Genomic DNA, 17,348 nt, shown 5'->3' with positions numbered 1-17,348 from the left:
TGGCTGACCTGGAACGGGGTCAAAGGTGGGGAAATTCTTGACGAGTTTGTCAAGGTATTCCGCACCAAGCGGGCGGAGAGGGTTGGCTTCATCCTGGGGAGAAATTGGGGCCGACAGGCCAAGAGGAGAAGCCAAGATTTGGCTTTGTTGGCCAAGAGGCTCCATATTACTCAGTGCCGAATGGCCAAGAGGAGAAGACTGAGGGTCACATGATGGAGGCAATGTCTGAAACCTATCGTCTTCACTCCTTTGAGAACCGGACTCCGGTTGCTTGGATGGGTAGTCATGCTGTAGAGCGTGACCATTCTGGACTTCCTCCAGATGGTACCTAAGGGTGGTCTTCTGCTGCATTGCAGAGTCCACTTGAGCACTTAGAGTACCAATTTTGGACACGTGAGTGTCACACCTGCTCCTTTCGGTCTCAAACTTATCTGTCATGGTTTGCAGATAGAGGTCTCGAGTACGGAGCGAGAGATTCAGTGATGAGATTTCCTCTGCTTGCTTAGAAATCAATATTTCCATCCTCATCACCTGAGTTCTCTCATCATTCATTTGGTCAGCAACTTCAATAAGTTCTTCTGATTTGTCATCCAACTTTGTCATTGTGTTCATCAACTGATCGTCTTTGGTCTGCAGAATTTGGAGTAGAACATTGTTACCTTGAGTAACGTTCAACAAAACTGCCTGCATGTTATCAAATTGCGCGTTCCTGTTTGTAGATAACTCGACAGATTTATCTAGTTTGGCGTGAACTACATCGCATTTAGTTTTGGCTAAATCGAGTTGTTCCTGCAGACGATGATTTTGTTGGAGAGTTTGTGCTCGTTCATCGTCATAAGTATTTGCAATTACTTTTAATTCTTCCGATTTCAAACGCAGTTCATCGACTAGCAGAATGTTTTCATTTCCTGCTTTTGTCAATAGTTGCTCAGTTCTCTCCACCTGTGCCCTCATGTTAGCCATGTCTTGCACGTGCTTCAGCTGTGCACTGTGGTATTGGACCGATGCCAACCTTTGATGGCAATACATAAGTGCTAAAGTGGAGAGAACCGTCACAAAGCCTGTGTTTGATGGTTGATTTTGGAGAGCGTTCGCAATTTCGGCTGTGTTTTCGCTAATGTCATAATTAGGGTTGGTATCCCTGCTGAGGTCAGAGATCAATCCTTTTATGGGTGGAGGTTCACTAATTAGCGGAGGAGTGGTGACCACCTCCTTTGGTAGCTTGCACATTATTAGAAAAATGTTGAGGAAAAATGTTCCTATTTTTTTTTTTTCAATGTTTGGCTTTGGAATTTATTGGAAGCTGCAAAGACAAGTTTAATCTATTTATAGATGTTGACGAACCATCAGTACTGTACCAGTAATGTGGAAGTTGGACGTGAATGAATTTGCAAAAGCAAATTTAATTAATTAATCAATGCCAATGATTAATCCTACCTGGGTAGGCTATCTGGGTATTAAACTTGAATTAACCTGAGAGGTTGCTTCATCCAGGTTAATATGGGAAGTTTAAAAGTGTCTCATTTGATTGCAAGAACATTAAGGTATGTTCAACAATTTAACTTATTAAATTGAATGAGATGATAATCCATACCTTCTCCATTGATTGGATATCATAAGTGTAAACAGTAGATCAAATGTTGTGAACACTCCCCACTATGGTACACTTCTTCCTTGGGCCGAAGCCACATGGGATTCCCGCGGGGGCGGGACTTTTGTCAGTACTGGATTACTGAATGGGTTTTGCAAAAACCACATTTTACTGATTGATACATTTTAATGATAAATCAAACCTGTATAGGCTATTTGGGATTTAAACTTTAATTAACCTGAGAGGTTTATTCATCTAGGTTAATGTGGAAAAAAGATTACAATGTCTCATTTAGAAATGTAAATGTAAATCTGGCAATTTCACTTATTAGTTCAATTGAATAAGACATCGATATCCGTCTGGATATCACGAGTAACGACTTGAGTGTCACCTGACTAATTCTTCTTGAAGGAAAGTACTGGTGACTCTTCAGAGGTCCCTGCTGGCACACGCTGAAATCAAGCGGAGGTACCCAGGGCGGGACTTCCGTTCAGCAAGGCGGAGGATTTACAATGTGGCACAAAACAAAATGGCTGTTTTCCCTTTTGTTAGCTTAGCATCTCGAGCAAGCTAATGCTACTTTATGCCTGAAAAATGCACAACATAGGATTCCCTTGGCAAGGGAAAGGTTTTACTTATAACGTATTATGTTCAAACCCTTTTCGGCGATATTTGACGATGTTTTAACCGGAACTCGCGGCAAACAACGAAATGCACCGTGGTCTACTCGCATCGAAACGCGAGAGAGACAGAGAGATACTTATCGCTGGTCAAGCTAATCTCTCCTAAATTTCAATCAGCTGGCTCTTTGTCCTCGCTCGAGAAATTAATAATGACCTAGCCAACACGCGTCTGAAACGTGCGAGGCAGAAATAGCCCAGCGTTTGGCCAAACGCGCTATTTCTCAGATAGCTTTATCAGCCCTCATACAGAACTGTATAGCTTATGCTCGCCACTGAATATGTCAGAGCACAACACGGAGGCGATTCTCCAGAGCACACACGCACCAATAATTCTGGTCTACAATTCCCATAATGTATATAATAAACTTGGTATATTATGTAATCTGCTTTCCAATTTTATATAGGCTGAATCAAAATGAAAGCGTCATCCTATTTTAGATTCCTCGCACGGGGGCTCAATATGTCGAAATTACCCAAACGTGCGGCCTAGTTTTAGAGTCCACACAGGGTGCGCCAAATATGTCTGTTCAGACACTTTTCGGATCATTGTACAATGTTAAATTCTTAGGAAGCAGAGTATACTCTTGCTAACAAGTGGAGAAGGCACTGTAAAATTGGCTTTAATTATTTATTTACTAAATACCTAATCACACAGAATTACATATACACAGAATACAAATGATGTCATACAGAAAACGTCCTGGTGGACGGAACCTGTATCATGGCTGGTTACACAAAGGAAAGGGGGTTGGGCTTGAATGAAAGAGCGGGAAGACTTAGGAACGAAGAAACAGCAGCTATGCTATCGTAAATACATTATCTTATGCATTCTAAATTACCGCCCATTTGGAAAAGGAAAATGCAATAAATATTTACTCTGAGCTGCGCTTCGGTAGATTGGTCGTAGATGCTGGCCGGGTTGGCCAACAGATCTTCCTGTCCTAGGAAGAATGTCTCTGGTGGTAAATTGGATACGTGGTGGTATCTTCGTCTGTTCGTTGTTAGACTGGCTCCGTCGTCCGTCCTTTCCTAGCCCACGTCTACAGCGGCCGCTGCTAACTCAACAGCTAGGAAGTATCACTTCTGTAGTGAATAAGCTCAAAGTTCATACCATTCGCCACCAAAGCTCACGCCGAGGTTGGCTTAGTTCTGTACTTGACGTGTGTCCTTCTAACGTAGAGGCTGCAGACCTCACGTACTGGAACAACCTGGTTATCTTTTCGTCAAAGGCTTATATAGTGGAGAGGGGGAAGGATGTGTTTCATCGTTTATAACCCCTCCTCTTCACAGGGGTGGGCCACTGATCAAGCAGGGCACTTTCCTTATGAAAACCCAAATCTCTCATTTGGAAGCTAAAATTACATTTAATCTCCTAACAAACTATTTCAATATCAAACATTTCAATTGCATAACAATTCCATGTTACTCTGATAACTAGAGGGTGTATACTTTCTCAGGTACAGTTTATGTCGTCCTGTCATCAGTCATAATGTCTCAGATGACAACCGAACTGACATACTTACTCATTACGTTCCCAAGCATATTTCCAACTGGTTTTATTACCAAAATATGGTTCCTTTTCCACATTTGTTTGATGTTCCCAGACTCTCTATATTTAACACAGGCTATTCAAGTCCTTCAGTTGGGTCAGAGAGGGGAAGGGAGAAAGGTATTTATGGGGGGGGGGGTCATAAACCTTACCCACAGGCCAACGTCATGACACCAGGCTGTGATACAACCGGTCAGGATGCTCTCGATGGTGCAGCTGTTGAACTTTTTGGGCATCTGGGGACCCATCCCCCTCTCCTGAAGGGGAAAAAGTGTTGTCATGCCCTCTTCACAAGTGTCTTGGTGTGTTTGGACCATGATAGTTTGTTGGTGATGTGGACACCAAGGAAATTGAAACTCTCGACCCGCTCCACTTCAGTCCCTTCAATGTTAATAGGGGCCTGTTCGGCCCTCCTTTTCCTATAGTCCACAATCAGCTCCTTTGTCTTGCTCACATTGAGAGGGAGGTTGTTGTTCTGGCACCACACTGCCAAGTCTCTGACCTCCTCCCTATAGGCTGTCTCATCATTGTCAGTGATCAGGCCTACCACTGTTGTGTCACCAGCCAACTTAATGAGTCATGATTGTTGGAGTCATGCTTTCCCACACAGTCATGGGTGAACAGGGAGTACATGAGGGAACAAAGCACACACACCTGAAGGGCCCCAGTGTTGAGCATCAGCGTGGAAGATGTGTTGTTGCCTACCCTTAACACCTGGGGGCGGCCCATCAGGAAGTCCAGTATCCGGTTGCAGAGGGATGTGTTTAGTCCCAGCTTAGTGATGAGCTTTGTGGGCACTATGACGTTGAATGCTGAGCTGTAGTCAATGAACAGCATGCTCACATAGGTGTCCCCTTTGTCCAGGTGGGAAAGGAGTGCAGTGTGAAGTGCGATAGAGATGACGTAATCTGTGGATCTGTTGGGGCGGTGTGCGAATTGGAGTGGGTCTAGGGTTTCTGGCATGATGGTGTTGATGTGAGCCATGACCAGCCTTTCAAAGCACTTCATGGCTACGTACATGATTCTAGGGGCAGTAATAATTCAGGCTGTTTACCTTCCCTTTCTTGGGCACAGTGCTATGATGGTCTGTTTGAAACATGTAGGTATTACAGAGGGAGAGGTTGAAAATGTCAGTGAAGACAATTGCCATTGTGGAATCATGTAGTAAGCAAACATACGGAACATATGGATTCATATAGTAACCAAAAAGTGTTAAACACATCAAAATATATTTTCTACTTGAGATTCTTCAAAGTAGCCACCTTTTGCCTTGATGATAACTTTGCACACTCTTGGCATTCTCTCAACCAGCCTTTTATTTTACCTTTATTTAACTAGGCAAGTCAGTTAAGAACACATTCTTATTTTACAATGATGGCCTACCCCGGCCAAACCCTCCCCTAACCTGGACAACGCTGTGCCAATTGTGCACCACCCTATGGGACTCCCGATCACAGCTGGTTGTGATACAGCCCAGGATCGAACCAGGGTCTGTAGTGACGCCTTTAGCACTGAGATGCAGTACCTCAGACCACTGCACCACTCGGGAGCTTCATGAGGTAGTCACCTGGAATGCATTTCAATGAACTGGTGTGCCTTGTTAAAAGTTAATTATCGCAGCATTTTGCAGCAATATGCCATTCCATCTGGTTTGCGTTTAGTGGGACTATCATTTGATTTTGAACAGGACAATGACCCAAAACACACCTCCAGGCTGTGTAAGGGCTATTTGACCAAGGAGAGTGATGGAGTGCTGCATCAAATCACCAAACCTCAACCCAATTGAGATGGTTTGGGATGAGTTGGACCGCAGAGTGAAGGAAAAGCAGCCAACAAGTGCTCAGCATATGTGGGAACTCCTTCAAGATGGTTGGAAAATACAGTTTGATTTGTTTAACACTTTTTTGCTTACTACATGGTTCCATGTGTTCTTTCATAGTTTTGATGTCTTCACTATTATTCTATAATGTAGAAAATTGTAAGAATAAAGAAAAAGCCTTGAATAAGTAGGTGTGTCCAAACTTTTGACTGGTATTGTACACATAGTGTATGAAAATGCTGCATGTCATGTTTCAAAATCGATATCTATCTTACCTCTATATTGATTATGTTCTCCGGATTTGAGAAGACGAGTTCAATGGTAAGCCTACCAGGTAGCCTTAATTCTCGCACAGCATCTAACCTAGCTGACTCCATGCTATTTTCCTGATGTCATGACTTCCGCCCGAAGTCGGTCCCTCTCCTTGTTTGGGCGGCATTCGGCGGTCGACGTCACCGGCCTTCTAGCCATTGCCGATCCACTTTTCATTTTCTATTTGTTTTGTCTTTGTTTTACACACCTGGTTTCAATTCCCCCAATTACATGTTCATTATTTAACCCTCTGTTTTCCCCATAGTTTTGGTGCGTGATTGTTTTATGTATGTTCGGTCCGTTATTGTTGGCTCGGTATTACGACATGTTATTGGAATATTTGAGTAAAGTTACTTGTGTTACTCATCTCTGCTGTCCTGCGCCTGACTCCTCTGCACCAGCTACACTCAGACCCCTATACCTGATGTATGACCACTTTTTTTTCTCTGGCCTCCATTGATTTAGTCACCCTTATTTTGACCATCCAACAATGGGAAAAACGCCAATAAATGTTGAACGAATTATGATAGAGCCATGACGTTTTGGCCATTTGTTTTCTTAGAGGATTATCTACACAATTACCCATTGGTCAAAATATGTGTTTTTGATTGGACACCCTATACCAAGCTAGGAAGCTGATGTCATATAGAAATATGTGTTTTTCATGTTAATGGTAGGGCAGAAAGAAATAGTGTACTGCTTTTGACCAGGGTCCATATGGCTCTGGTCAAACGTGGTGCACAATATAGGGAATAAGGTGCCATTTAGGACATAAAATTGAAAATAACTCTAATTGGAATCGAGGAAGACCGGATGAGGGAAATGTTCTACAACTGAGAAAGGCCCTTTTTGTTTCTCTTTTGAGTTTCTCTTTTGAGTTTCTTGTTTGAGTGCACAGCGGCGACTTTGAACGTCCTTGGTGGTTTTTTTAATGGGCATTGAGACAAAACTGGAAGGTATCAACAGGACATTTATGCTCGGCTCACTTTCCCTTCCCTTCCCCGTGAGAGACTGAAAATGTAAAGCAAATAATGATCTCTGTGCGGTTCTTTTTCCACTGGCTACCTATGCCTGCGGAGGTGTCTGACACTCTACAGTACAAAGCAGATAGCTACTGTTTGGCCTTGGCTAACACCGTCTCTCTTACATAGCCTCATTCACAATGCAATGAAAGACAGCTTACTTTGTCTGAGGTAACATGTGAATGCGATGTAGTTTTTATCCAACCTTCCATTGTCATTGGCTTGTGTCGAAGTCGATTATTTTCCCTCTCAAATCAATTGGAGTGGACTGTGAGAATGGATGGTAGGTTGGGATCGAGACTCTTCAACAGCAAAAAGTAGTTGCTGGGTAGATAATCAATAACCCTTGTAATTCAAAACAACTGATTCACCTTATTTTAGAACTACAGAAAACAATAATATCTCCCATAAAATAGCCTTACAATATTTTCATAATGCTTACTGTAAGTACTATAGTGGGTGGTTCCAATGGCTTAGTGGGTTAGAGCATGATGCTGGCAATATTAGGGTTGTGGGTTTGATTCCTGCATATACAATTCCTGTATGTACAAAACATTATGGTCACCTGCTCTTTCCATGACATAGACTGACCAGGTGAATCCAGGTGAAAGCTATGATCCCTTATTGATGTCACTTGTTAAATCCATTTCAATCAACTGCAAAGCTGCTGGGTTTTTCATGCACACACTGCTGGATTTTTCATGCTCAACATTTCCCGTGTGTATCAAGAATGGTCCACCACCCAAAGGACATCCAGCCAACTTGACACAACTGTGGAAAGCATTGGAGTCAACATGGGCCAGCATCCCTGTGGAACGCTTTCGACGCCTTGCAGAATCCACGTCCTGACGAATTGAGGCTGTTCTGAGGGCAAAAGTGGGGTGACCAACTCAATATTAGGAAGGTGTCCATAATGTTTAAGTTCCTTCGGTTGAAATGCTAAAATGGCGATATTACGATGAAGGTTTTACATTTGCCCGTGTGTGTGCATGTAGGTCAAGACTGGCTGATTTCCATACCACCTGTCAGATGACTGGTCACTCCATCAATAGCTGTCCCCATGATAACTACCACGGCTGCCTAATGGCCTACGTAGGCCTCATTGGTGAGTACATACACACACACTCTCACAACTCAATCACCAAAGAAAACGCCATACCTTACCATAACTGCAGATACAGAGATATGACATGGCTTGCCATTTTAAATATGGCGTGTGGGGCCGTCTGAAGATCATGGAGTGTTCCACATCATTTTCTGTATTTTAGTAAAACTGTGCGAAATTAAAACCGAAACTAACCTTGATTTTTGTTCAATTTAGGAATTGGAGTTATTCTTTGGCATTAATTCCGAGTGGTTACGGTTGGGGTTAAGGTTTGGGATAGGTTTAAAACAGAAAAAAAAATGTTACTAAACGATTGCCTAGCACTGGGGTTGAAAACGCGATGCTCGGTTGAAGACCATTCTCAACCCGATCCCCAAAGCCCTGGCTGGTCGCAAGCCAACTAGATGGTATTAGGGGCTCGCGTTGCCCCAAGTGGATGGTAGGAAATTGCTATGTAAATTAAATGTCACCCCTTGCCATAATTTCACCATTTCAAATATGCCTAAATATGCCGTAGTCCACTAGAGTTTGGCTTCCTCTCTCCATTTAAAAGGGTTTTCTATCCCAGCAGAAGTGTTCTTCAAACGTACTCTTGGTTCTGAATATTGTCTACTCCCTCCCTCTGTCCAGGGTCTGATGTGACTCCTAACTACATGGACAGCAGTCCCAGTAACAGCACCATCTCTCCCTGGTGCTCCTGCAGAGGGACTGGCAACCAGGAACAGGAGTGTGATGCCTTCCTCAGAGACTTCACACACAACACCTGCCTCAGTGAGTGGAATGCAAGTGTGTGTGTGTGTGTGTGTGTGTGTGTGTGTGTGTGTGTGTGTGTGTGTGTGTGTGTGTGTGTGTGTGTGTGTGTGTGTGTGTGTGTGTGTGTGTTTTTTGTTGTGTTCCTCTGTGTTTCTTTTTCTGACAGTGACCTAGCTGTAATACCTGCACTCCATCTTGCCTCTCTCTTCTCTCTTCTTCTCTCTCTCTCCTGCCTGTTTCTGTAGAGAATTCCATCCAAGCGTTTGGCTATGGATCAGAGGGGAGTGTACTACCCGTCACAGAGTCTTTGGCCACGCCCTTTCCTCCCATACAGCCACCCCTCAACTCTAAGCCCGCTCCCTCTCTCCAAGCCAATGACGTCAAGCCTCTGGATAGCGCTTGTGTTTTCTCAACCTGTGCCAACCTTAAGGTGTGTGCCTGTGTGTGCGTGTCAATGGTTATCAATAGTGACGTTAGTTCATGTGACGTATCTACTTTCATAGTGTATAGGGAGCAACATGTATAAATTATTTAATCATTTGACACTTGACCAGCTGAGGAAATATCTAGTCCTGACGTTCTAAATATTCCCTAACTGGGATGGAGGCTGGAGGGAAAATACACACACGGACAGAATACATCAGGGTAACCGTGAGATGGATGGAAATATTCATGCTGTGTGTACATGGATGTGTGTGTGTGTGTCTGTGTGTGTGTGTGTGTGTGTGTGTGTGTGTGTGTGTGTGTGTGTGTGTGTGTGTGTGTGTGTGTGTGTGTGTGTGTGTGTGTGTGTGTGGGTGTGTGTGTGTGTGTGTGTGTGTGTGTATACTGGACTGTAAGTTTAAACTGTCAAAGGCCTGCAGCTGGCGGTCTAATCCCAGGACTTCTGTCTCCTGCACAGAACCCCTGACATTCAGACTGATCACGAAGAGGTTCGGGGGGAGGGTGTGTGTGTGTGTGAGTGTGTTTGTTATACTCGTTATTTATCTCTCAGTTCTCTGCTCTCTATTATTCTCTTGATTTCCTGGCCATGAAAAGAGCTCTTCCTGTTCTGAGAGGAGATAAGATCTGATTGGCTCTCCCACCCAGGCGACGGGCAGGGATATGCTAATGAGACCCCGAGAGGGGCTGATGGTAGAGGGAGATAACTGCAGACTTTGGCGCGAGCGAGCGAGAGAGAGAGAGAGTGTGTGTTGGTGTGTGTGTGACACACACTGTCCCTCTGGCAGTGTGAGGAGTTAATCACAGTCTTCATTCTCTCCTTCTTCTGTAACTGTATTTAAATCATGAGCTGATAATGTGAGGATCCATCTACAATATATGTGTGTATGTGTGTGTTGTTGCTTATGCTGTGTGTAAGTCGATGCTGACGGTGTGGGTTTTTTTCCAGGAGGGAGGACAAAAGTGCATTCCTTCCAATGACTTCGAGTGTGAAGAGGTGAGCATGAGTGTTTGCGCATTGGTGTGTGTGTGTAAGTGTGTGTGTCTCTTTGACTGTGACAGAACTCATAACAGGTTTTCTGAAAGCAGCAGCCCTCCATCTCTCCTCCTCCTCCGTAACACTGTCCATTTCCCTCTCCTCCTCCTCCACGTTCTGTCCATCTGTCATATCTGCTTTACTCTTCTCTGCATCTCCATCTACTCTGTCCATCCATCTATAAACATCTTCATCACTATGTTCATCCATCCATCTATCCACTCATAACTCAATCCTGTCATGCTGCTCTTTCCCTCGTCTTCTCTCTCTTTTCAAAGCACATTTACATCAGATGACTAATTCTCTCTCTCATATTACCTTTACATGACCTCTCTTTACCCCCCCCCCCCCCCCCCCCCTCTCTCTCCCTCTCAGGCGTTATTGGCCCAGGGTTCTGTGGATTCTGAGGGAGAGGAGGGGAGAGCCCAGCGCTCTGCAGCAGCCTCTGGACCCCTGGGTGTGAGAGGGTGTGTGAGTGTGTATGTGACCATGCTGGGGCTTCTGCTCCAGGCTCTGTAGCATACATACTTACCTGACCCCTAATCTATAAACCCCGTCTTCGGGGTCAGACAGGAAGCTAGAACGCCACGCACAGGGACTTCTGTGACATCTCATCCTCCACTACCATGTCAACCAAAACAACAACCACAACATCAACAGAAGAGCCGGGAGAAGAGGAGAGCAGAGGATAAGAGAGGAGCAAAGTGAGAATGGAGAGGAGAAGTGAGGAGATGATGAGGATAAGAGAGGAGGGGAGAGAGAAGAGATGGGCCCTGATCCTACAGCACAGAGAGAGAGAAAGAGAACAATAGAGAGAACACGAGACAGATGCTGGATCGACTGAAGGATGTTTTGATGGATCACCAGAGAGACTTGAGCCTCTGATTCTGTCCTATTCTCCTACCCGAAACATTGAGGACTGAGTTCTACATTACCATACTTTGTATTGATGCGTTTCTGAGTGCATAGACACTTTGGCTGAGCTGGCAGTTCTGATGTCTTAACTGGTAGAGAGTACAATGAGCTTGTGAAGTGTGCTGCCAACAGACGCACTTGTTAAAATAATCTAATGGGAGACCGCACCTCCAGAAATTCATGCTCATACACATTTTAAAAGAGACTGTAAACCTCAAGTGCGGCGAATGGGACAGACTAACAATCAAGGAGAGGACTAATGTGCTAGCGCCAGTGACTATATACTTTGATTGAATGGACTATACTGACATTGGACCGGACAGTACTGACTCTATCGTGATTGGAGCAGAAAGTCAAGAGAGGCGGGACTGTTCCTGTCTCTTACCTCAGTAATACACATCACCTTCACAGACACAAATCACACCCCTGCATCTCTCTCTCTCGCTCCCTATAGTCCTCACTGCCTGGTAGACAGGGTTAACACATACACACGTGCGAACACACATTCAAATACATACATACATACATACATACATACATACATACATACATACGTACATACATACATACGTACAGACATGCATACGTACATACGTACATACATACATACATACATACATACAGCTGAAGTCGGAAGTTTACATACACTTAGGTTGGAGTCATTAAAAACTCATTTTCCAACCACTCCACAAATTTCTTATTAACAAACTATAGTTTTGGCAAGTCGGTTAGGAATTCTACTTTGTGCATGACACAAGTAATTTTTCCAACAATTGTTTACAGACAGATTATTTCACTTATAATTCACTGTATCACAATTCCAGTGGGTCAGAAGTTTACACTAAGTTGACTGTGCCTTTAAACAGCTTGGAGAATTCCAGAAAATGATGTCATGGCTTTAGAAGCTTCTGATAGGCTAATTGTCATCATTTTAGTCAATTGGAGGAGTACCTGTGGATGTATTTTAAGGCCTACCTTCAAACTCAGTGCCTCTTTGCTTGACATCATGGTAAATCAAAAGAAATCAGCCAAGACCTCAGAAAAAAATTGTAGACCTCCACAAGTCTGGTTCATCCTTGGGAGCAATTTCCAAACACCTGAAGGTACCACGTTTATCTGTACAAACAATAGTATGCAAGTATAAACACCATGGGACCACGCAGTTGTCATACCGCTCAGGAAGGAGACGCATTCTGTCTCCTAGAGATGAACGTACTTTAGTGTGAAAAGTGCATATCAATCCCAGAACAACAGCAAAGGACCTTGTGAAAATGCTGGAGGAAACAGGTACAAAAGTATCTTTATCCACAGTAAAACAAGTCATTTATCAACGTAACCTGAAAGGCCGCTCAGCAAGGAAGAAGCCACTGTTCCAAAACCGCCATAAAAAAGCCAGACTACGGTTTGCAACTGCTCATGGGGACAAAGATCGTACTTTTTGGAGACATGTCCTCTGGTCTGATGAAACAAAAATAGAACTGTTTGGCCATAATGACCATCATTGTGTTTGGAGGATAAAGGGGACGCTTGCAAGCCGAAGAACACCATCCCAACCGTGAAGCACGTTGGTGGCAGCATCATGTTGTGGCGGTGCTTTGCTGCAGGAGGGACTGGTGCACTTCACAAAATAGATGGCATCATGAGGGAGGAAAATGAGGTGGATATATTGAAGCAACATCTCAAGACATCAGTCAGGAAGTTAAAACTTGGTCACAAATGGGTCTTCCAAATGGACAATGACCCCAAGCATACTTCCAAAGTTGTGGCAAAATGGCTTAAAACTTCTTAGGGATAGCCCCCTTTTTTAAATTTTTGCCTAAATGACAAACCCAAATCTAACTGCCTATAGCTCAGGCCCTGAAGCAAGGATATGCATATTCTTGGTACCATTCGAAAGTAAACACTTTGAAGTTTGTGGAAATGTGAATTGAATGTAGGAAACAGAATATAACACAATAGATCTGGTAGAAGAAAATACAAAGAAAAAAACACAATCTTTGAAATGAAAGAGATAGGTTCCAGTTCCAGCAATCACTCTGGTTGTAATTCCGATGGTGTCGACAAGATGGCAGCAGTGTAGTTGCAAAGTTTAAGACGGATAACGTGAAGTATGAGCGAGCTACATGACGTTTAGTGTGAAGTCACCCAGGTACATTTGGACAAATCGTGAGAGACATTTGCATTCATATTACATTTTTCTGCAAGAATATAATCAAATCTGTATACTTGGACTTTGATTTAGCTTTTCCAGTATTAGTAGCCATATAATAATATAAGTTCAACATTTGCAAAACATCCAGTTTTCATAACTTCACAACTCTGAATATTCTTAGAATCTTTGTCCAAAAGGAAAATGTATGCTGTCGTACAAGGTTAGTAGCTACATTTTACGACATATACAGGGTTTCCGGATACTCCCGTAAAGCCCAGCTCATTGGCTATCTAGCTAGCTTTGTGTTACCGCGACTGGTGCTTATTTGACAAAGTTAGTCGTTCAAGTGAAGGCCGCCCGTGTCATCGGCGTGCCCTGAAGGCGTCGCTCTCTGACCAAATATGGTGTCCTATAGGATATACTAAACCCCTAATGATATAGTGAAGTCTGGTTACGTTCTAGGATCTCTAAGGAATACATACAAGTGTCATTTGTCTGGTTGAAACAACGTTTAGGGTTAGATTTTCACAGATTCCCTTCTTTGGAGTGGAAATAAAAAATGATCGTGCATGCTATATAGACCTTTTTAGGATATGAAAAATAATTTTATCTAACAAAACGACACTTCATGTTATCTCTGGGACCCTTTGGATGATAAATCAGAGCAAGATTTTAGAATGTAAGTAAACATTTCACCTTCAGAGGTGAATTTATCAAACCTATCGCGGTGAAAAAAAGTGTTTTGTTGTTAGGAGCTCTCCTCAAACAATAGCATGGCATTTCTTCATAGTAATAGCTACTGCAAATTGGACAGTGCAGTTATATTAACAAAAAATGTAAGCTTTCAGCCGATATAAGACACTTCTACTTCTATGTATCGACAATTGTTGTTACTCTAAAATCTGCGATCATGACGCAAGGCGCTGCATGATTTACAACTGTCCCGTTGACGGGACGCCTATCCCTAATTAACCTCTCTGGGCTAGGCGGGACGAGTTCGTCCCACCTACTCAACAGCCAGTTGAATCCTGTGGCGCGTTATTCAAATACCTTAGAAATGCTATTACTTCAATTTCTCAAACATATCACTATTTTACAGCATTTTAAAGATAAGACTCTCGTTAATCTAACCACACTGTCCGATTTCAAAAAGGCTTTACAATGAAAGCAAAACATTAGATTATGTCAGCAGAGTACCCAGCCAGAAATAATCAGACACCCATTTTTCAAGCTAGCATATAATGTCACATAAACCCAAACCACAGCTAAATGTAGCACTAACCTTTGATGATCTTCATCAGATGACAACCCTAGGACATTATGTTATACAATACATGCATGTTTTGTTCAATCAAGTTCATATTTATATCAAAAACCAGCTTTTTACATTAGCATGTGACGTTCAGAACTAGCATACCCCCCGCAAACCTCCGGTGAATTTACTAAATTACTCACGATAAACGTTCACAAAAAACATAATTATTTTAAGAATTATAGATACAGAACTCCTTTGTGCAATCAAGGTGTCCGATTTTAAAATAGCTTTTCGGTGAAAGCACATTTTGCAATATTCTCAGTAGATAGCCCAGCCATCACGGCTAGCTATTTAGACACCCACCAAGTTTAGCCCTGACCAAAGTCAGATTTACTATTACAAAAGTTTGATTACCTTTGATGTTCTTCATCAGAATGCACTCCCAGGACTGCTACTTCAATAACAAATGTTGGTTTGGTCCAAAATAATCCATCGTTATATCCAAATAGCTGCGTTTTGTTCGTGCGTTCTAGACACTATCCGAAGTGTAAATAAGGGTCACGAGCATGGCGCAATTCGTGACAAAAAAATTCTAAATATTCCATTACCGTACTTCGAAGCATGTCAACCGCTGTTTAAAATCCATTTTTATGCCATTTTTCTCGTAAAAAAGCGATAATATTCCGACCGGGAATCTGCGTTTAGGTAAACAGAGGAAAGAAAACAAAGCATTCGGTCGACGCGGGCACGCGCCTGAGTCTCACAGTACTGTAACCAGCCACTACCCAAACGCGCTACTTTTTTTCAGCCAGAGCCTGCAAAGCCACGATTCAGCTTTTTGCCGCCTTCTGAGAGCCTATGGGAGCCGTAAGAAGTGTCACGTTATAGCAGAGATCCTCAGTCTTCAATAAACAGAGGCAAGAAGAACGACACCTTGTCAGACAGGTCACTTCCTGCATGAAATTTTCTCAGGTTTTTGCCTGCCATATGAGTTCTGTTATACGCACAGACACCATTCAAACAGTTTTAGAAACTTTAGGGTGTTTTCTGTCCAAAAGCCAATAATTATATGCATATTCTAGTTACTGGGCAGGAGTAGTAACCAGATTAAATCGGGTACGTTTTTTATCTAGCCGTGTCAATACTGCCCCCTAGCCCTAACAAGTTAAGGAAAACAAAGTCAAGGTATTGGAGTGGCCATCACAAAGCCCTGATCTCAATCCTATAGAAAACTTGTGGGCAGAACTGAAAAAGTGTGTGCGAGTAAGGAGGCCAACAAACCTGACTCAGTTACTCCAGCTCTGTCAGGAGGAATGGGCCAAAATTCACCCAACTTATTGTGGGAAGCTTGTGGAAGGCTACCCGAAACGTTTGACCCAAGTTTGACAATTTTAAGGCAATGCTACCAAATACAATTGAGTGTATGTAAACTTCTGACCCACTGAAGAAATAAAAGCTGAAATAAATAATGCTCTCTACTATTATTCTGACATTTCACATTCTAACTGACCTAAGACAGGGAATTTTTATTAGGATTAAATGTCAGGAATTGTGAAAAACTGAGTTTAAATGTATTTGGCTAAGGTGTATGTAAACTTCAGACTTACACACACACACACACACACACACACACACACACACACACGTGCATAAACACCACCTCAATGACACCTTGCAGACTTCTGCAAACACTATTGTAAGTTGAAGTGGTTTTCTATCTCAGTTGTGTTGTTGAGAATTGCAAAAGAAAAATGGAGTCAATGTAAAAACATGATTTAAAAAAAAAGTCTCACTGCACAACTGTGTGCAGCAGTTTGAGTGTATACATTTGTATTATATAGCTGTGTGTGTGTGTGTGTGTGTGTGTGCGTGTCTGCGTGCATCCGTCTGTGTGAGCGTGAGTGCGTGTGTGTGTATTATAATTGTGTGTAATATACCTCTGAGACTGTGTGGAGTATTTTTCTATGTTGGAGACTCGAAACGCGGACGTGACACACACTTGTTGTGTGTAACACAACTGTTGCTATGGAGACTGGTAGTGCCAACACTCATTTGTGTCAGGTCTTATTGTACTTGTCATCTTTTCTTTTCCTGCCGGGAGAGAGAGGGGAAAAAAAGAGAGGAGGAGAGAAGGAGAAGGGGAGAGAGAACATGAGAGAAGTTAGAGGAGGAGAAAGGAGATGAGCGGAGGCTTATAACGTGCAGGTTTCTATGTAAGCTTTAACGGAATTACAGCAGTGTATATGAAATATGTGTCTAGAGGCCTCAATAAAAACCTCTGTAACGTCGCCTGAGTTCTCTGTGTGTTTGGCTGAACATGTCATGAGATCTGACTGATGTCTGTCTGTGTTTTCCTACTTCAATCAGCAATGGTTTTACTTAGCACAAATACTATATTAAACTTACGCAATAATGCCCGAGGGGGGGAGGGTGTTCTTAGCCTATGAACAGCTAAGGGCTGTTCTTAGGCTTGACGCAACCATGATATACCACGGCTGTCAGCCAATCCACATTCAGGGCTCGCACCAGCCAGTTTATAATATGTTATAACTAGTGTAGTATTACTATATTTATATACTATGGTATTCACTTTAGTGTTTTTGCAGACATTACTGTAGTATTTACTATAGTGTTTTTGTTTTATTATCTTTGACATAGAAGTGGGGGTTTTCTCCTTGAATCCTACTGGACACATACTAAAAGAACAATTTTTCC

General features: G+C 42.8%; 1 protein-coding gene across 1 annotated transcript in view; it reads left to right on the top strand.

The window, feature by feature from the left end:
* LOC106563053 (GDNF family receptor alpha-2) overlaps window positions 1–16,921 on the top strand; it is an 89,634-nt gene extending 72,713 nt beyond the window's left edge. The window contains exons 6-10 of the mRNA XM_014128270.3: window positions 7,972–8,081; window positions 8,712–8,852; window positions 9,080–9,264; window positions 10,225–10,272; window positions 10,687–16,921. Coding sequence (XP_013983745.1) covers window positions 7,972–8,081; window positions 8,712–8,852; window positions 9,080–9,264; window positions 10,225–10,272; window positions 10,687–10,830 — 628 coding nt within the window. The 3' untranslated portion in view covers window positions 10,831–16,921. The remainder of the gene's footprint in view (window positions 1–7,971; window positions 8,082–8,711; window positions 8,853–9,079; window positions 9,265–10,224; window positions 10,273–10,686) is intronic.
* The last annotated feature ends 427 nt before the right edge of the window (window positions 16,922–17,348 follow it).

Source organism: Salmo salar, chromosome 11 (assembly GCF_965601325.2).
Source record: "Salmo salar chromosome 11, fSalSal1, whole genome shotgun sequence".
Taxonomy (NCBI): domain Eukaryota; kingdom Metazoa; phylum Chordata; class Actinopteri; order Salmoniformes; family Salmonidae; genus Salmo; species Salmo salar.
This window is presented reverse-complemented; position numbering and strand designations above follow the sequence as displayed.